Below are 20,596 nucleotides of genomic sequence, written 5' to 3'. Positions count from 1 at the left end.
CACAGCATAACATTCATGTTGGAACACTCTCTTACTATGTATTCGTATAAGAAATAACGGCTTAAATGATTCTTTTTGTTTTAATCTGTAAATCAATTGGCTATCAGCAAATAAAAGTCAATTTAATATGCCTTCCAGTTAAAAACTTTTATTAGCATACCTATGATAAATACATAAATTTATTTTAAAAAAATAATAATAATAAAGGAAATAAACAAATTAATAATAGTCTACAATTATACACACATGCCAATTGTGGCTCCAGAAATTTGTCGACAGGTCTGACTCAAGGGGCCGACTAGAGCCTCGGTGGTCAGGGACCTGGCACAACAATCCTGATAGGGATTGCAGAGGGAGTATTTTAAAAGGATATGATGCTAATCCTTAATTTCATTTAATTTTATTTATAATTTTAACTGATAGCCATGCTTTCAATTGTGTTTTTGTACATCTTTGTTGTCTTCCAATATTTTTCCTTTTAATTTGTACACAAATGAAGCTCCTTCCTTTCAAATGCACAGTATGTACACAGAGATTTCAACTGGGTTTCGGAAAACTGAGTTTTGGCAAACTAGGATTTCATGATTTCAGTGAACTAGATTGGGCATTCTGGGTTTCGGCAAACTGAGTTTCTGCAAACTGGGATTTAATGATTTCAGTAAATAACTGGATTCGGCAAACTGGATTTGGACAAACTGGTTGGATACCTTCTTGAATACTATTACTATCAGCAAGAATGCATCCTTGTCACTGAAAGAGATTTTGTATTAGTTCCAGATCTTTGTAGCAGCTAAGAAAAGCAGACTCGAAAGTCGTCCTGCATGCAATGCATGCTTTATGGAATTACAACCAATACATAAATATCAACCGTTCCATTCTGGAGACATCGATATTGCAGTCGTTGCTACTGTATATCTTATTTTATGACAATGGAGAGAGGGTCATTCTAGACACAACACTGGCAAATACCGAAAGTTGTTCAAATTAAGTGACATTAACTTTCACCAGAAAAGAAATCATCCCTTATTGGATCTCGGGCTTCTGTAGTCAAAGGCAAAGTTTTGTTGACACGTTCTGCAACATTAAAGTTTTAGATGTTCTGTCACAAAAGATGTATGAGGAACTTGAATACTGCGGCATGGAGTTAAGGGGAAAAGTGTAAATCAAGCAAGATGTGAAATGTTCAATAGAGGCAACAAGATCAGACATACCATTGCTACCACCATGTTTGCAAGCAGACCCTTGAGCACTTGAGCAAATTTTAATCGCTAAAGAAAATTAAGCAGAAGTATGATTTGGTCAATAAAAATAGTATTCACAACAGATGGAATGATCAACTGAAGCAAAAAATTATTGAGACAGTGATGCCCATGGACGTCCAAGAACTGATTATAATAAAGACGAAGATTTTCATATTGCAGTGATATTAGCAATACATGAAGATTAGCTCAACATAGGGTTACACAGTAAAGGACTATTATGTAATAAATGAATTAATGCCTTTATGCATGCAAATTATGGTAGTTATTTGTGTGGTCCTCTGGAATACCTTGTGTTTTTATGTAAGACAACCGTATATTTGTAAGGAAACTGGAATTTTTTTAGGATTCTGGTGATATTTTCCATTCTTTAAAACAGAAAAGGGCTAATATAAGGGGGCATTTTTACTTACATTTCCAAAAGTGAGTTAGCTTACCACCCTAAAATATGTTATTTTGGGTTTAAAAAGTCAACAGCAGTTATTTCATTCATGATTTGTAAATTACACAAAGTTATTTAGGGTATTGAAGCTGCTGTTAAGTTGTTCTTTAATTTTGGCGGCCACTTTAAAAAGCGCCCTCAATTGCCTCTCGAAATCTTCACATTAATAACTTTAGCTAATTATAATTTACTCCTATCATTACATATTCGAAAGTTAGTCAAACCTACACCTTCTGTGCTCATTTTACCCATATATATGCAGTTTATTGGATTTTGGCGGCCATTTTGATAAAAGCGCCCTCACGCGAAAGTTCTCAGGTTACGCCCCTTTTACCTCACATATTCTGATTCCCCATAAAAATCTGGTCTAGAAAAACCATATGAGAATTTCTACCTCTCCAAGTGGCACCTATCTCAATTATAGCCTGGTCTAATAGGCCGCTAGGTCAATATTTGGCGTTTGGGTTGATTAAAATTATCGTCATGTTTAAGACATATGCTTTCGTTCGTCCTAGTTACCTATAGCAATTAATGCTCAAAACGGGCCCGGCAAAAAGACCTCCCTCCATCCGACTTGGTGCGGATCCCGTTGCGGCTAATATGAGATAGTGAGGGGAATGTTTATGACGGACCCCATCAGTAAGCAAATTTTGTTGGAAGATTTTAACCTTAGGATATCTTATATCTTATCCCTTACGGTAGGCCTATATCCGACCAGTTTGTCGAAATCCAGAGCTTGCCGAATTTTTTTTGTCACGATGTAGACCTATAAAAGCGCAGCACACTGTGCTTTTCAAAAATGATGGGTAGGTCAGGGAGTATAGGCTAGCCAAAATACTTGAAAACAACAACTTATTGATATATTTAATTACTTTTTTGTCCTATTCTATTATCAAACTTGATTGACTCGGGAGTGCCAATCAAACTTAACAACTGACAAATCAGAACAGAGTTCGGAATACTCGCACGTCTGTCACTAACACACGTGTTGGGCCCACCTACGCACGACATATGTTTTAACCACTGATCTCTACTATAATAGATTAGTGGTTTTAACAGTGTCGTTAGCAACAATATCCAAGGGGCGGGGCTTAGAGGAAAAGTCTATTGTTTGATTGTTGTTGACACTCCGGAGAGATGCATTGGATTTTGCTGGAAATTCTTCTGTCTATGCGCCTTGAGCACCTTTGGTGGAGATGTGCGCTTTATAAATCGTTGTTGTTGTTGTTGTCGTCGTTGTTGTTATTATTATTATCCATCACCCCTGTTTGGCATCGTAAAGATGACGTCAATTAAGAAAACACCTTTGCAGATTTCGAAGAAAACACTATTTTATTCAATAACATGATAAATTATATATAATTTATTATAAAATACATACGATGAAATATTCATTATATTTTGAAATTTAAATTACACTACATAGGGAGAACTCGATGGTTTTTAATAGTATAACAGTACTGTATAATAAATCACACAATACCAAATAACAATGCTGTGGCACGAAAATGAAAGCTAGACTTCGTTTGAGAACAATGATAAACGAAAGCAAAATTGTAAACTTAATTTACTTTAGAGGTTACTGCACTACACCTTACGAATAAGCCAAAATGTTGATTGTCATTCTAAACAGTGCCACTGAATCAAGCGTTGTAGAGGAGGAGGTCTATTCTAAAAAAACAGTATTGACTGCAAATATCTGAAATAATCTAATATAGTAATTTCCAAATTGTCAATAACCCGAATCTACGATGATTTTATAAATAGAGTGGTATTCCTAATATGGTGGTGCTCTTATGTAGTATTCTTATGGTGATGTTCTTAATCCTTTAATAGTCATCCAAACTGTCGTGTTCATAAATGATACGCTCTTATTAATGTTAGCATAATGATAGTGTTAATGATAATGATAATGAATGTGTCTTCTTTGGAAGACACATTGCCTTATTGATGGTATTTTCCACGATGGTGGTTTTGTTGCATAATGGTAGTGTAAAAAAATGATGGTGATTTTAGTGGCAGCATTCGTACTATTATCTTGGGTTTCTTAATGATGATTTTTTAAACAAATTGATAAGTCAATCCTGGTCCAACACTTTAAAATGATGATATACTTTATAACAATTTAATGCTTTCAACACATAAGTCAACCCCTGCACATGGATCTTCATAATACTCTTCAAATACATTAAAAACATTGACAAGAGGAAACATTACGACAGCTCCAACAAATGATCCAATCTGGGTCACTATACCAAACCAAAGTAACAACAGGCGATTGTTAGGCTGACTACGCATAATCCCTCCAATTGTTGCTTTCACATAACAAAATAATCCAGCCGTACACATCCAAGCTAAGATCTATTTGAGAAATAAAAATCAAAATCAAAGACAGAATTTTAAATAACATGTTGGATGGATTGTAATTTTTAACAGATTATTAATGTGAAATCCATGTTATATTGTTGGTGAGCGTGCATTTATCCAAAGTTATATAGCGACAGGACACATCAAGCATTGTTTAGAGGCCCAAAAAATGTATAAAAAACAAACAATAAAATAAAAACAATTGTGACAGATACAGCTCCACCAATTTCCTTGTTTTAACTGTAAAATGGTTCTCTAATTATGAGATTTTGGATCAATGCCTAAATCAAATCAACAGGGTTATATGCCAACACACAAGGTAAATTATCTTGCTTTGATGATTGGAGACACATATTAAGGCCAACTCAGACAGCGTCGGCCGACGCAGCCCGACGCGATTTGTTGTCGCGTCGGGTATGTGTGAGTTGAACGCAGACGCGATGGTGTGCGTCGGGGGCAGTCGCGTAGTAGAATATTAAACGTGTTTAATATTTCTCACGACGGCTTAAAACTGTCCCCGACGATAAATCGGGTCGGGCTGCGTCGGCCGACGCTGTCTGAGTTGGCCTTTAGCATACTCACCACAATGACATCTCCAGCAGCAGAGAACTGAAGAGGAGGAGATGGGCTCAAAGCTGCCGTCAACATACAATACGCTCCAGTTATGGTCACCAGAAATGTCAACACAGAAACCAACAGGATACTAGAAAACATCTTGAAGGAGGCAGCAAGATACATGATTGGCATAACAATGTTATCCAGAGCAGCAGCTAAATGGAAGGTCTTCATGCCATACGGTCCACAGGAATATGTTTGGATGGCTGGTAAAACTGAGTTACCAAGTGCATTCACCCATCCAAGAAGAACCAGAAGATAGATGACACATCTCCTGCCAAGAAGCCCAAATGGCAGGTTAACAGTTTTGACATCAGGATCATCTAGATTGACTGTCTTAACCTCTTGTGTAGCTTCATCACCATCGCTAGTTATGTCATCATCTGGACTGACTGCCTGAAACTCTTCAGTGGGTTGATCACCATTATTCCTCCTTGACATCAACGATGTCTCTTGTTCTTTTACATCAGGGTCTCTGTCTGCTGATGTTCCATTCCTCAACATATATGTACTAGTCCTCTCCTCTTTCTTTGGTGCTGCATCTTCACTGTTCACACTCTTTAATTGTTCTTGTTTGGCAATTGGTAAATAGTTTAGCAGGAGAAAAGAGATGCTACTACAGAATGTCATCACAAATAAAAAACTGAAAAACACTTCTGTTGAAAACCTTGCTTGTGGATACTCAATCTCCCAATCCCTACACTCTAGCAGCACAGTTATATTACCTTCCGTAGTCGTATTGGAATATACCTCTGATAATGGAACACATTGAGGCTGCTCTCCAACTCCCTGCATTAACGCAACCATACTTGGCAAGAGGGCACTCAACCCCTCACCAACGAAGAAGTACATGAGATACCTTCCAGGGAATCTGGACATAAATGGGATGTAGGTGACAGGAGTTGTACAGGCCACAGCAGCCATGACAAGGGTCAACAATAGCATCGCAGTACTGTGTTCCTGATTGTCCACGATCCAGTAAGATGTCGTGTCCCAGAAAAATATCAACAGCAACGTCGACAATGATGCTAAAGATATCAGAATGTAAATAGTTGGAATCTCAAGTCTTTTTTTCTTTGGTGAACAATAAGTTGCAATTGTGAACAACAAAGGGCCGATATTTCCAATCTGCGTAATAATAATCAAATATGAACCTAATGTGTAACCTTCTGGGACGCCAGTAGCTACAAGTAGAGGTAACTCTACCCACAATGCATTGAAGGAAAGCCATGTACCGGAACCAAATATCATAACGAGAAACATCACTATCCATGAAAAGCTTTCATTTTCTGACTTTTTCATTGTTGAGGTTTTTTTTTTTTTTGCTGGATTCTGATCACAATTACTGAGAAAAAAAAGTGTTAATGCTATCAATTTTAATACATACTGTATACTGTTAAATATGAGTAATAAGTCGAACACTTGAGGAATTGAATTGTGCAATGAAATATTAATAAAGCGTAAACTAAGCTAGCAATTCCATGTACAGTATTGTCGTTTGTGAAAATAATTACAGTGTACTTCCAAATTAATCACCTGATGAAGACCACTGTGTGGTTGGAAGCATGTACAATAATAAAGTTTGTTAGTTTGAAAATGCTGTTTGTCTTTAATTTAAAGTAACTGGAGAACAACATTTTTATGTGAAGGGGTCAGTAAGGTGTGGGGCTGGGGGGCAGAAATGTTGTACCCCTTACTGCCTCGAACACTTTGTAAGCCGGATATTATATTGCAATTTACAAAAGATCTGTGGCTGAGGCAGTACATAATGGATGGGTTACGAAATGTCGTAATGTGTAGGACTACGTGATGTGCTGGCAGTCACAGTGCAGACTGCACCAGACGAAGTATGACGATGTGTCAAGGTTCGGGTATAGGTCCCTCCTTCAAAACGTAATAGGCCTAGTATGGTAACCTGGACTAGTCATTGTAGAACCTGCATAGGCCTGGCGAATACCACCAGCTTGGCGGCTGCGTGTCACCCTAGAAGGGTAGACCGTGGCCCTAGGGTATTTAGTAGGGGCCTAGCCTAGAAATTTCTAATAAACATATTTAACCATAGAAACTATAGGCCTACAACTAGTTTTCTGAACCATAAACCTCTGACAACGCTTCGATAACGCAAAAGAACCTACTTTTCCAAGTACGTTCATTGTTGACAAAGCACTGTCCGCACATCTGCTGGTATAATTCTACCACCGCTCTACACCACAGCTCTACTGCTGGACTGACCTTCAATTCGTTTTGCGTCAGTCATTTGACAAAGCGTCATAATGCGTCTGCGATAAATGCTCGGGTCTTAAAAACTGTCTTAATGATTACGTTTTTATTTTATATGTTCACGTAAAATATATTTTTGCTGGCTTCAACAGTATGATAAATGAATAAGGGAAAATATAATGTGCTTATATGTTAGCCCGACCTCCCCTTCCCCCTAAATTGTTCAATAAATATGAAAAAAAATTGAAAACAATTTTTCCAGGAGAAACAAAATCCAATGCAGTTTTTACAGAATGTGAGACACTAAATGGATTACATAAGCCTTTTAAATCCTTAGTTTGTCAAATTTTGGGGAGCTTCTCTCCAGGACCCCGTTTCAAGGGGACGACGAACCCCTCGGGAAATTAGGCTGGCGCCCACCTGACTTGCTTTGAGAGAGTTGAGAGCTGTAGGTTAGAATCCCAGAGACACTTTTTTCATGCTATAAAAATGAAACTATTCATTGAACGGATACGAATATAGATTTTAAAAAATAATTTAAAAAATGTCCTATTGCAGTTACACTTCTTTTTTTTATTTTTTATAAGAACACATTTTATAAGAACACTGAGGCTGAAATTGCATAAAAATTAAGAACAAAATAAGAACAAATTGAGGCCGCCGAGGTAGAATGTCAAACTAGAAAAACCAAAAAATTATATCTGTACCTTATGTGCAATAGGTGTGACTATGCAATACCCTCTATAATACAGTACAGTAGGTGTACCTACCTCCCATTTGGGGCCATTTTTTAACCGGGGCCATTTTTGCCGGGCCTTTCATTCAGGGGCCATTTTTTGCAGGGCCGCTTTCTCCTCCCAGTACAGTGTATAATGTTGTACAATGATAATTTTCTATGTTTGAAAAGTGTGTAAAATATGAACAAGATAAGAACATTTTAAACCTGAAATTGGCCAAAAAATAATAACACTGAGTCTGAGCAAAATTTTACTGGTTCTTATAAAAAAAAGTGTACGTTGAATAAATGACGTTGTGTCGTCGTCATTGCAAAATTGATTGGGGTTGATTGTTTCAATTGAATGGCACGAGTAACGTAGACATTTTTTTTACCATCGAATGTCCATATCATGAATAATTATTACGGTACGGTATAAACAAGCACATGGATATAATTTTTCGAAAGAAAATGTATGGAATTTTTTAGGAAATAAAAATGTTAGTGGCATTTTATTACATTTCAATTTATATAGTTGATGTATCAGATTTTACCCGCCGGCAACCGATCTCTGCTCATACTAAGTTTGAGATCAAGCGCATGGACTAAACGCTTGCCCGTTTATAGTAAGTACACAATTTGACACATTCTCACGCTTTAGTGCGTGACATAATAGCATTAGCCGTCAGCCGCAGTGGTCCAGGGAAATCGATTGAATAGCGGTAAAACCTGAACGTGAGCAATGTCGGATGAAGAAAGAATAAGCAAGATTAAGGCTGTAATTGGAGTTTATCCAGACTATCCCAAGCCGGGCATAAATTTTAGGTATTTACTATGATTTTAGCTTTTTTTTTTATAATAGGGTCTACTCATTCCTAGTGACAACTCGACTGCTGGACACCTCATCTAGGACTGTAGTAAGGTAGCCGTAGTTATAGCAGTTGTCTGCTCGCTGCTCTCTGCTATAAATTGTATAAAGTCGCATGATGTAATTATAAAGAAACAACATCAGCAATTTACAAATCTTTTATTTTGCTAGAATTTTATATTATATTTTTGTTGCCTTTTGATTATATATATTTTGTTTATCTTTGGATGATGCTGCACAGTTAGGTAGGGGCCTATTTCTAACGTGTGCCAATAAATATTGTATTGTACATGTAATACATAAAAAAAACCCAAAAAACTCAGCCCATAGCACAGGATTATGACGTATCTAAGGGGGTGTGCACGCACACCCCCAACATTTCTTGCAGTCCCCCAGTCTCCCCTTCCCAAAAAAATCACCTTATTTTCCGAATTAGCGCCCCTCAACTGATCATCGAGCCCCTCCCATCAGCACCCCCATTTTAAGACTTCTAGATACGCCACCACACAGGACTGCCATTGGGCGCATGGATGTATAAAAATGGACCAACTGGTGAATGATGTCTCATGGCCCTGCCACGTAACTTGTAGTACATGTATAAATATTGTGTATGTTTATGTTTTCCAGGGATATCTTCCCAGTTCTCAGAAATGCAGAATTATTAGAAGATCTGGTGGCATTGCTTGTAGAACAAATAAAGAATCAAGTTCCAGATGTAGATGTTATTGTTGGTAAGAAAATTTCAACCCATTTTATGGACATCAAGTATACTCCTGCACAGGAATTTAAAATGTAAAAAGCAGCCTGCATATTGCTCAGAGCACAGTGGCAGATCCAGGAATTTGAAAAAGAGGCGCCCATTGTAGGACTTTACTAATGAAGCATACAGACCACCTCAGCCCCACCATGAAGTACCAAAATCTATTAGTATGGCACTTTTAGATGGTGGAAATCTATTGGTATGGCACTTTTAGATGGTGAAAAATGGCACTCTCAAACTTAAAAATATGAATGTAATTAGTTTTTTCCATTTTGGTTTAATTTTTATTTAATTTGGGGGCCAGAGTTGATGGGGGACCCTGGAATTTGCCACTGTAGCACATATTTATAGTGGTATCTAAACAAAACAATAAATAAGTTCATATAAACTTTCTGTTTAACTTTACAAGTAGTAATGATTTTCTGGCAGGTCTTGAGGCCCGGGGGTTTTTGTTTGGACCGCTTGTAGCACAGAAACTTGGCATTGGATTCGTGCCAATTCGCAAGAAGGGAAAGCTACCAGGGGAGTGCTGTCAGGTTTCCTACACTCTGGAATATGGAACAGTGAGTTACTAAGCATTTTTAGAAAATCTGTAATACAAAATATTTTGTTGGGGGAGGTGTTTATTATAGATATTTTGCATTAACTTAATTTTCTACATAGGCTATCACTCTTTCTCCCCATACACATCTAGATGTGTATAAGAGACAGCCACCCCACCCTCAACACTAGTCCCATAACTAGTCAAAATACTGTAGCTTTTTCAACTTTTTACCAGAAGTAATCACCCCTTTGTACATTCAGATGTTATTTACAAGGTACTGTACTTGAATAAATAATGATACAGCCAGCCACAGTGATGAGACTACTATAATATAATGCCAAGTTTTTGTAAAGCACTAATGTTACTGCGTTATGTTTATTAAAAAATTATTTTAATTTTTAAATTCTCATAACAAGTGTGATTTTGATTATTCAAGTATAGAATACTATAGTAGTAAAAGAAAGCATATTTACATTAAAACATGTTGCTTCTTTTTCAGGATGTCTTTGAAGCACAGAAAGATTCTATAAAACCAGGACAGAAAGTTGTAATCATCGATGACCTTTTAGCAACAGGAGGTAAATCAAAATTTGAGTACTCTGTAACATTAAAAATACCAAGTTAGGTAGTTTCTATTTAGCTTCTATGGAAGTGTCTATAGAATACAAGAATCATGGCATGTCCTTCTGTTATAATAGAGATTCATGACACTCTATGAAAAAAGAAAACCTGCAGAGGTATATCTGATCAGAATGTGAATTCATTTATTGTGAAGACGGCTGGTTAACATTTAAAAGTATCTGAATTTTGTATATTGCAGGGACCATGTCAGCCGCTTGCCAGCTTGTTGAGAAGTTGAAAGGACGTGCATGTTTATGTGTGGTGGTCATTGAACTTGTTGATCTCAAGGGCTCTGCCAAGTTCACCATACCCTCATTTTCGCTAGTCCAGATTTAACTCTTCCATATTCAACTCTTCCATATTCATAGCTAATCAAGATAGAAATTGATTCTTTATTTTTTTACTTACTGTAATTAGGTTCATTGATTGTTCTAATCTCCTACCTATTAATATTATGTGTCTACAGTATGTTGTATAAATGTAAGGCAGCAAAGACTCTAAACCAATACAATAGTTTGCATTTCCTCTGCTATCGTCAAACTTTTCCTGTGGTACATTACAGAGCAGCGCTATTGCGACCATACTGAAGAGAAAGCTGTCAAACTTGTACAGGTCTCTGGTGGTAATAAGTAAGTTATAAGTTTCTAATACAAGTGACTCTCAGGTAAAACACAGTAGTTATTAAAAATTCAACTTTGTTCAACATTTTGAGTTTTATTTTTTTTTCTTCAAAAGTACTTCTTTGCCACATTTCTCTTGAGCCAATTTTGTTAGGCCAGTCAGTGACAACAAAAAGTGCCTTCTTCATTGAACATCAATGCACATTTCTCTTTTTCTATTCGGTACAGCGCCACCAGCGAGGAGTGAAGCCTAGTTCAGCAATAAATGGGGATAGATGGTGGCATTCTGAAGAATACAATAACAGCCTGGAATCCTGACTATTTCACTACTTGATTGTGGTTTACACCAGAGCAATCGGATATGTTGGTGGCACCTATGCTACAGTGGGGCGCTTTCGATTCGCACGAAAAATGCAACTCGAAAATGGATTGATCGTGCGTGACCGTCCTACGTTCTATATTCTGGCTAAATTGCGTCCTAGAATCCCGGACGCGAGAACTCAACGTTCTTGCATGCGCACATGACTTCTTTGTGATGTCATAGGGTTAGGGTACGTCCTTTCGTCATTCTGCAATTGAGAGCTTCCTAATCTGTAGTGGTTGTTTGCATCAACGTCTAAATTGCTCTAGTGTAAGCTATGCTTTGTACACGGATTCTATAATTTCATTTCCAAGGGGTTACATGTCATCATGTGATGTAGAATCATGGAGCTGAATAATGTACAATACACTTTACAATTCATGTTGTTAGTAATTTAAAACTTAAATTGACATCTCATGTGCAACCAGATGATTTGTCAGCTGATGAGAAGACTAGTGCCACCCGAATTTTACATTTTCAATTTTAATTGCGCCAACTTGTATATTCAACTAAACTAATTCCTTTTATATTAAAAAAAAAAATTAGCAAAATTATAATATTCCATACATTGTTTTTGTTTTTTCACTTATAAATACCATTAGTATAAATTTTCAATAATTTCTATAAAAGGATATTTATGTTTACGATTAAGAACTTTTCTTGATGAAAATTTACGATAACACATAGACTATTAGTATTGGGACCCAGGCTGCCGACAAGTTCACTTAGGGCAGCTGTGTAAAGCTAACCCTAGAATAACAATATTATATGTTAATAGAATCTGTTATGTTGAAGCACAGTGAGCTACACTTGAGTAACCAGTGTTACATCTATTAGCCCTTATTGTGTTTTATAAGCTGGTTTTGATTAGTTTAATTATATTGCCCAACACAACTTGTATCATCATCAATGACTGCCACCTCTGAGAGCTAGTACCAAGTGCAACACGGACCCTCCCTGCACCTTGTAATCTGCAGCTGTCCTGTCATCGTTCCTGTAAAACAATATCAAATCAATATTCATTTAGCAGTTCATCGTCATAGCTGCAGAATAACAAGATATCTGTACTGAATGATAAAAATGTAGTAATTATTTTGAGAAAACCACAACTTATGAAAAACAGACAATTGGGAAAAACATTGAAATTTACTGAAGTAAACAAAATTACACAAATTGAAGTACTTCCCTGGATTGACAGCTTTTTATTACTGTGCTTGTTTACCAGAGAATTTGAGGGTCGATGCAAGAATATAGAAATATTATTTATGACTACAGTGGTATTTCCTATTACATAAATATAAAGAGCAATACAGTACTGTATAAACATTAAATTTCATTAGCAGAACAGAGGGAAGTATTATATTCCTTGCTATGAATAGACACCAGACTGTTACTGTACAAAACATTAGTTTTCTCACATCATCAATCAATTATTAGTGAGCTGCGCAGATGACTTTTAGTGATGTGATTACGTTCTACGTCCGTCGTTCATGCAATCGAAAACTCAATATTAAATGTGTCATACAATGATGAAAAGAGAACATGCAATGGACCTTCCTGGAGTGTCAAACTTAAAAATTGAGCAATAAGAACAGTACCAGGAATATGTACTGTACGTGTCTAACAAACACAGGTGCTGTCCGAATCAGGGACGGATCCGGAGATGTCCAAAAGGGGAGGGAGGGGGTGAAATTGGGCCGATCAAGACAACACTATCCAAGAGGTCCAGGGCATTCCCCCCGCAAAATTGTTGTGTTCTAGACACCCGAAAGTAACATTCGAAGTGTTCTGGGCTATCATTTTTTTCTTTTTCTTTCTTTTTTTTTACCAAATAGGGGGGTGCGCGGGGCTGGGCTTCCCCACCCCCCTAAATCTTCCCCTGCCAATAATCCACATGTTTACCTACATTTATGCTACTGTTTTGGGGGACAATATCAGAAGGGCAGGGCTTAGCAAGAAGATCCATTAAGTCCTACAGGAAACTACTGTACTTCAAATTTATTTATTTAATATTAAATATCCAAGTAAAGAGTAATGTACAGTAGTTAATAAATTACATTTGTTTTCCACTAAAGATAAGCCTTTGCTGTTGTGGTGGAATTCCTTCCTTTTCTTCTACTCGTTCTTTTATTCTGTCCACCTAAATAAAATAATAAAATAATAGTATGATAAATATATGTGTATTCGTATAATGCTCTATATAACTAAGAGTTAGAGTGCTCATGGTCCTTTTTCTGGGAGACTCCTGCAACTAGTGGGGGGACTTTGAACCCCTGAACATAGATTGTTAGCGGCAGCATAATGCAGTAGACAACCAGGCGGTACCGGCAGATAGGCCCAGTAGTTGAAGTTGTGGTAAACTCTGTTGTGGAAAAATTAATTAGAATTATTTTCTAAAGAGATAGCTGGTCTGAGAATGTCATATTTGGGTATTTAACTGAGGTGACATATGTAACCAAAATTTTTAGGGGCTGAGGTGGGTGTGGTCCCATGACAGACAGACAAACTTTATTTCATCCTTTTCATTGCAAATTACCACCAAACCCATTCTCAGTTACTAAAACACTCCCAGTTTCCATACTTAAGCTAGGTCCAAAAAAGATTAGATTTATTTGACTTATCTTTCATATTGATATACATTTTATCGTGTGACCTATCAATAATCCAATGTAGCTAAAAATAGAAGTAATATTAGTATAATTTATTAATTTTTTACTTTACATGTATAGATAGACAGTGACATACCTTATCTGTTGGTTCAATATCAATTTCTATCTGAAACAAAATTAACCAATATAAATTGAAAATATAAATCACTTATTTAATTTTATAGTAATTAAATACAAAATGTGTATTTGCTAATAACTGGTCAGAAAATTTTTTTGTTTTCACTTACCTCCTTTCCAGTTAATGTCTGAAATAAAAGAAAAATAAATTAGTGAATTTATTTATTAATTACAGGTTTACTGTAATGCCAAATTGGGTAAACACAAACTGGGCCTAGCTGGTAGTTTCTTTGCTGAAGGATTAACTTTCATTCTGGGCCACTGAAAAATCAATGTGTGGTGATTATGAAAAATGACATTTCACTCATAAATTAAAACCAAAAATATTTGATCCTAAAAATTTACATATTGATGTATTTACAAAGAAAAAAAAATGTTGACTGTTTATACATGATAGCTAAGACGTTAAAAAAATACAACTTTGCAAGCCACAAATATATAATATCATTAATGACAAAAGAAAATTATTTTATTATTAACTGAACTAACCACATACAGTTGATTCACATTGATTGACAACTGACATTCAAAAATATTACACAATAACAATACAAGTCAGAATAATAATATTAAGACAATCTAAGTAAATTTATGACAACACTCTTTTAACTTATATTTCAAGTCTGCACCAGAGGAGTAGTCAATTGTAACATTAAATCCGAGAAAGCCTAGGCCGGCAGTTTGATCCTCTTCATAGACATCAGCCTCACTCCGGCATGGTGAAGCGGAACTGTGATAAAAACATTTCCATGTCGTTAAACCCTAGGGCCTAGCAATAATTTACCACATTTACCAAGCAATAAAAAATTAGTTGTAGTACAAGTCTTACCTTAACTTTGATCAACATAATGATTATTATCAACACAAACTATCAGGAATTCAAAACTTGTAAAATATGATATTAAAACTTTTCAATCAGCGAAATCTTACAAAATGTACAAAAAGTATCGCGACTTGTGTGTATAGCGCCGCTCTGGTGCTATATGGATGTATCAAGCTGGTTGGTTTAGAAACCCACTGGCTAATGATTCCACCCAATCAAGTTGCAGTTTTCTAATTATTGATTTGGAATTGTGGGATAATTCTCGCTCCCCAAAATAAATAGTTCGCGCGTTGCGATTTGTGAGTATACTTCAACATAAATAGTGATTAATGTATTAGTTGGTGTTGTTATTATTGTTTATGTAGGCCGGTTACCTAGGAATCCGAATCATTATTACCAGCAATATAGTAGTGAGATACCAGAGCAACTGAGAACATACTTGCCATTCCACTGTTGTGTTAGTGAGGAATTAAGCCGAAGTAAAAATGCCTCGCATTGACAACGACATCAAGCTTGATTTCAAAGATGTGCTCCTGAGACCGAAGAGAAGTACTCTGAAGAGCCGATCGGAGGTGCACCTTTGGGAATCAGTCAGAAATCATTCTATTATAATTTTGATGAATGACGTGTGTGGTTTTCTTTATATCAATTGTGCTTTTGTAATCTGTCGCACTATTCTTGCACCAAATTATACTAGTAGGCTAGGCCTACGTACGAATAAATAAGCAGCATAAAAAACCTACAACTATATCTGTATACTACTAAGTAGTGGGGAATGGGGATTAGGCCTAGAGATGATTCATCAGGCTCACCATAAAAGCATGGGTATGATAGGTAGTGCTCTTTTAATTAAGGGTCTTGAGACTTGGAACTGTAACAAGGGTTTCTGGACAAAACGGCAATAAGTCAAAACGGCAAAGACCAATACGACAAAAACGAAAACAAAAAAAAATTTCAAATACAGACAAAATGAGGCTAGGGCCAATTAATGTCATAAAAGTAAAAAAATGCGAAATAATAATAATAATAATAATAAATAATAATATTAATAAACTTTAAAAGTGGGAAAAGGAGCCCATGGCTATACAGTATATTGAATTTGCCCATCGGGACAATTTCAAAACGATTCAGAAAATTATAACTGCGGCCGTGCCCACAGGCATTGATTTCGCTTCTTTTCATCCTGGTCTATATGCCATTTTGGTACTTGTCATTGAATTGCCATTTTGGTCTGTTGCCGTTTTGGTTCATTGCTGTTTTGATTGCCTGGTCATTGCCGTTTTGGTTTATTGTCGTTTTGACCTGCTACCGCAACAAACACATAGGCCTAGACGTGAATACTTTGTCATCAATTTGATTTTTGATTTTTTTTTTTATATGGGAGGGCAGGGTGTGGTTTGGATATACCATGGTTTGGTTGTGAACAAAGGAAGTGGGTTTGGCTATATCATCAAAACTCCCTCTCCCTGGTCTCATAAAATGTTGAGCTGACTTGGTGGGAAAGTGCTTCCTTTATTTATACTGCTGGAGTGTGGCTTTGAACCCAATAGGCTAGATGGCACCATTTTTTATTACGATTAATCATTAATATTACTACATGAATGAGATTTTGTTTAGAACTAGTGTCATTTAAAAGTCAGTTATTTAAAAAACCTACTTTCTCATCCAAACTTTTTGAAAATGGACGAAGGAAATCTCTTCTGACTGACGTTTTTTTTTTTTTAATATGTTGCACAAAATAGTATGGTTTGCTATGTCAAAAATTTGGCTCCAGCTAGATTTTTGTGCCAAAATGGATTTTATTGGCTTATTTTGTCATTTTTGGTGTGCTGAATCCAAACAAATTAGGTGCCATTATAAATTGCACATCATCAGCCTTCATTTTGAATTCCAATGGCTGATGTAACGTATCAAACATATAACACCACCGTGCCTGGTGTCATTGGAAAGGTACTTACAGTATACTGTATACTGTATATAATGATCAATAAAATTCCATTATTCCTATATCAAATACAGTAATGCATATTTACAATAGGCAAATACACAATTCACATGAACACAAAATGTAAAAAAATAATCAAACATAAGCTATCATGTTTGGTATCATCGGAAAGCTCTACCAATGCAGAATTATATTTTACACACACATATATTAAAAACTGAGTAGTTGTTCATAATTTTCCAGTAATTCAGCATACCATAAGTGATAGCCAATAAAATTCTTTTTGGCAACAAATCTAGCTGGATTACTATATATAGCAAAACATACTAAAATACACAAAAAAAGAAAGCCAGTCGTGGATGATTTAATTTGTTCTACAATTTTGTTCTGTGTTCACGATTCAAAGCTCCCTAATATGAATAAAACAGTTAAACATTTTTGTATGAAAATGATGGGTCTTTGGATGCTATGAGCAGTATTCCACACAATGGGGAAATTAAAATAATTATATAAACTTTGCATTGGATATGTTTGACCTTAATTAATACTGCACACAGTGTTGTAATGAAAGATGACGCTGGATTATAGTGCAGCTGTTAATAGTTGTATGAGAAACTTCATAGGGGTTACTGTCACAGAATACAGTGTGATGTGTACATGTTATGAATACCATAGGCCTTGTCATGGAGGTTGTATCTGTCAATGCAATGTATACTGTACTGTAGGCTAGAACTAAAGATTGTCATATACTCAAAATTGTTTCTGGTTGTTGTGAATTATTTCTGAAAACTGCAGTTTTTGTTGTGGCCTAAATTGCATGGTTCTAGAATGAAATTAACTTAACAGTTGGCCTACAATTTTGATTTTTATTTATTTTAATTAAGTCTAATTGAATTTTTATTATTAATTCTATTAGTTCTGTTGATTATAATTATTCAAGTTAATACAATATTTAAGTATTGTATGTGGTAGACACAGGATTTTAACCAAAATAAGAGGGGTGTATCCACAGTTCTTATATATTTTTAGAAATGATATTTTGTAATGTTGGTATTTAAATTAATGGGTGATGCATAAATACTCGCCCTCTATGGTCAATGCATTGCTCATTGCCCGTGTACATAAGTTATAATGAAATCTAATTTTAAAGAGATTGAACCCCTCAATCTTAAGTTTAGTAACAATAAAACCACAAATGTTGCAATTACATTCACATTAATTGTATTTGAAATATTAATTTAGACTAAATTTTATATCCAAATTTACATTTATATTTCCATTAGTATTGTTGCATCTGAATAATACAGTACAGTAGTAAGAATAGGAAGATCCTGTTTGCTGCACAAAATAACTTTACAATTTTGAACGTTGATCATCACCACACAGGTTTGCTTCAAAATTATATGAATGATTAATGAATGTTCCATTATTTATTAATAATATTTTTCTGTCTCATGTTTGTGAATAATCCTAACATTTGTAAGTAACAATACACTACACAATATAATTCATTTGAATGATGTGTGTTGCTGGTTTTGATTTTAGCAAAATTTGATTTAGAAATTCAGAATGCATCATCAGACCAGGGTTTTATTAATCAACAGATTTCTACACGGAATTTTGAGCATTTTGTCGTCACACAACGCCTCAGAGCAGAGTAGTTCTAACTCTGTTACCTTGACAACAGCCATCTGTTTGATTAATGTTAACTGGGCTATTTACATACCATTAATTTTGGCACTGAAGGAAAATGCATAATGTCTGTTATTATAAAATCCCTATAAAGATTTATACAAATAATTTCATTTTTTAAATTACAGAACCTTTTTAACCATATTTTAAACATAATTTTAAGATTCTCTTAATTAAAGCCAACTCAAAAAAGTGTCTTTGAAAGCTAACTCAAGGAAACATTGTGACTTGCAATGGACACTCTTATTGTGGCATTATAATTTTACAAATCATTTTAAAATATTAACATTATTAGTAATTGATAGTAATGCTAATATAGGCCAACAGTACTATGTGTGCTTATTGCATTATTATACATTACTAGTACTCAATAATCTAAATTAATATGTAAATTAAATAAAATATACTATTGGTAAAAATCATGGCAACATCAGTACACAATCGGGATTTTGAATTTGAGATTTACTTGCATTTTTCTGAAATTTCTCTAGGTTGATCTGTATCGCTCATACGTGTTTCGTAACTCGAAACAAAACTATGATGGTATTCCTGTGATAGCAGCCAACATGGATACTGTTGGTACTTTCACGATGGCCAAAGAGCTAGCATCAGTAAGTAAATTGAACTTTTTGTTTGTATGAGCTAGTGTTCAGTTTGTCATAAAGCTTTTGCTTTATTTCCATTGGTGTAGTTTGTGTTTAATCTACAACACTTTTCAGATGTGAGACTTTATATGCCTTGTTTAGTGAACCTGCCGCCCGCCAACAGAAATGAGTTCGAATAAATATAAAGACAAAAATGGAAATTTCAGGAAAAAATAAAAGTTTTTCTTTACTGTATTTTTATTATGCCTGCTGCTGCCTTGAAATTTCCAAAAATAAGGTATGTATATTTCCTCCTAATTATATAAATTTAAAGAATTTAACCATCCCATTACTACACATACATTCCCCAATAAAAATTTATTTTTATATTCTCCTCCATCTGGATTTTTTTAGCAAACTATTTGTTATATAAGAAAACAACATTTTTTTTCTGCCCTCCTCTGTCGATCTTTTAAAATATAAGTTCAGGAAACAAGGTGTAAAAAAAAAAATCTCGCCACAGTTGTAAATGTTCATCCTTTTCTTTTTATTTTTTGTTTTAAGTTTTAACAATACTGTGATACTCAGTAAATGCAAATGAATGTATATGAACTAATTAATTTTATTAATGATGTTATCTTATTTTAGAATGGTTTATTTACTACAATTCATAAGCACTATTCCGTTGACGCATGGAAGGAGTTTGCAGAGGAGAATCCAGCCATTCTTAAGGTAAGATGACACCAATGCATATTTAACCTTTATACTTTGTACCAGTAACATTTTAGGTCAATCATTAATTTATGATTACTGACAGAAGTAATTAATTTCTGTTTTGGAGTAGTAATAGTGTACTTAATAAGACAATACAGTATGTATGCAACTTTTTTGTAGAATTAACATTAGATATTTTTATCATAATATAATCAATAACAATAATGTGGCTTTTGTTGCTAACCATATGTTTAAATGATAATTTTGGAATGTATCACTCAGAAAATGTGGGTGTGAGGAAAAGGAAGGGGTAGAGTAATGTGTTTCAAATTAAGCGCCTTGTGTGCCATTTTGTTCTGGTATTTATTCAGTCCCCCTCTTAAAATAATTAATTTTAGGCCTATATATTTCTCTGATAATTGTATCCTGAATTTGTATATTTTTCAATTTTCTATCAGCATATAGCAGTTAGTGCGGGGACAGGGAAGGGTGACTTTGAGAAACTAACACAGATCATTGAGGCAATCCCAGCCCTCAAATTCATATGCCTTGATGTTGCTAATGGTTACTCAGAGATGTTTGTCCAGCATGTTAAGGAAGTCCGCCAACATTTTCCAAGTCATACAATAATGGTTAGTAATCTATGGATTTAATAATGAA

General features: G+C 35.2%; 4 protein-coding genes across 7 annotated transcripts in view; 2 read left to right on the top strand and 2 right to left on the bottom strand.

Annotated features, from left to right (window-relative positions):
* Nucleotides 1-3,014: 3,014 nt before the first annotated feature.
* On the bottom strand, nucleotides 3,015-6,932 carry LOC117121681 (solute carrier family 52, riboflavin transporter, member 3-A-like). Of its 3 annotated transcripts, none has more exons than XM_033266955.1 (3): nucleotides 6,819-6,932; nucleotides 4,651-6,028; nucleotides 3,015-4,062 (listed from the first exon to the last, which is right to left on the bottom strand). In XM_033266955.1, exons 2-3 carry the CDS (start codon nucleotides 5,983-5,985, stop codon nucleotides 3,817-3,819), a joined length of 1,581 nt encoding a protein of 526 aa, XP_033122846.1. In that variant the 5' UTR covers nucleotides 5,986-6,028; nucleotides 6,819-6,932; the 3' UTR covers nucleotides 3,015-3,816. The 3 variants fall into 3 exon arrangements, with proteins under 3 accessions (XP_033122846.1, XP_033122848.1, XP_033122847.1); XM_033266957.1 differs by having other exon boundaries at nucleotides 4,651-5,711; nucleotides 6,761-6,851; XM_033266956.1 differs by lacking the exon at nucleotides 6,819-6,932 and adding an exon at nucleotides 6,761-6,778.
* Nucleotides 6,933-8,289: 1,357 nt separating this feature from the next.
* On the top strand, nucleotides 8,290-11,116 carry LOC117121675 (adenine phosphoribosyltransferase-like). The gene is made up of 5 exons (XM_033266949.1): nucleotides 8,290-8,443; nucleotides 9,114-9,217; nucleotides 9,676-9,809; nucleotides 10,290-10,368; nucleotides 10,611-11,116. The coding sequence occupies exons 1-5, from the start codon at nucleotides 8,361-8,363 to the stop codon at nucleotides 10,745-10,747; spliced, it is 537 nt and encodes a 178-aa protein (XP_033122840.1). The 5' UTR covers nucleotides 8,290-8,360; the 3' UTR covers nucleotides 10,748-11,116.
* Nucleotides 11,106-15,171, bottom strand: LOC117121676 (NEDD8). The gene is made up of 5 exons (XM_033266950.1): nucleotides 15,008-15,171; nucleotides 14,289-14,306; nucleotides 14,138-14,167; nucleotides 13,450-13,532; nucleotides 11,106-12,386 (listed from the first exon to the last, which is right to left on the bottom strand). The coding sequence occupies exons 1-5, from the start codon at nucleotides 15,023-15,025 to the stop codon at nucleotides 12,299-12,301; spliced, it is 237 nt and encodes a 78-aa protein (XP_033122841.1). The 5' UTR covers nucleotides 15,026-15,171; the 3' UTR covers nucleotides 11,106-12,298.
* A 99-nt stretch (nucleotides 15,172-15,270) lies between these two features.
* The window catches only part of LOC117121673 (GMP reductase 1-like), an 8,772-nt gene continuing 3,446 nt past the window's right edge, over nucleotides 15,271-20,596 (top strand). The window contains exons 1-4 of one of the 2 annotated variants that reach the window (XM_033266945.1): nucleotides 15,271-15,591; nucleotides 19,130-19,249; nucleotides 19,871-19,954; nucleotides 20,395-20,568. In XM_033266945.1, the coding sequence (XP_033122836.1) occupies nucleotides 15,487-15,591; nucleotides 19,130-19,249; nucleotides 19,871-19,954; nucleotides 20,395-20,568 (483 nt within the window). In that variant the 5' untranslated portion in view covers nucleotides 15,271-15,486. The remainder of the gene's footprint in view (nucleotides 15,592-19,129; nucleotides 19,250-19,870; nucleotides 19,955-20,394; nucleotides 20,569-20,596) is intronic. The other variant, XM_033266946.1, reaches the window with a different exon arrangement.

Source organism: Anneissia japonica, unplaced genomic scaffold (assembly GCF_011630105.1).
Source record: "Anneissia japonica isolate Jap-2015-1 unplaced genomic scaffold, ASM1163010v1 scaffold287709_len1912824_cov184, whole genome shotgun sequence".
In the NCBI taxonomy this organism is placed as follows: domain Eukaryota; kingdom Metazoa; phylum Echinodermata; class Crinoidea; order Comatulida; family Comatulidae; genus Anneissia; species Anneissia japonica.
The sequence above is the reverse complement of the archived record's forward strand: the minus strand, read 5'-3'. Positions and strand labels throughout refer to the sequence as shown.

Bases quoted from the DNA above. Each gene is read 5' to 3' on its own strand.
- LOC117121681 (XM_033266955.1), bottom strand. From the start codon at position 5,985: ATGAAAAAGTCAGAAAATGAAAGCTTTTCATGGATAGTGATGTTTCTC. The intron at 4,063-4,650 runs GTGAGTATGCTA...TTTCTCAAATAG, and splicing joins CTGCTGGAGATGTCATTGTG to ATCTTAGCTTGGATGTGTAC.
- LOC117121676 (XM_033266950.1), bottom strand. The intron at 13,533-14,137 runs GTATGTCACTGT...TATTTTATTTAG, and splicing joins ATATTGAACCAACAGATAAG to GTGGACAGAATAAAAGAACG. The intron at 12,387-13,449 runs GTAATTTATTAA...ATTGTTTTACAG, and splicing joins ATCTTTAGTGGAAAACAAAT to GAACGATGACAGGACAGCTG.
- LOC117121675 (XM_033266949.1), top strand. From the start codon at position 8,361: ATGTCGGATGAAGAAAGAATAAGCAAGATTAAGGCTGTAATTGGAGTT. The intron at 8,444-9,113 runs GTATTTACTATG...TATGTTTTCCAG, and splicing joins AAGCCGGGCATAAATTTTAG to GGATATCTTCCCAGTTCTCA. The intron at 9,218-9,675 runs GTAAGAAAATTT...ATTTTCTGGCAG, and splicing joins AGATGTAGATGTTATTGTTG to GTCTTGAGGCCCGGGGGTTT.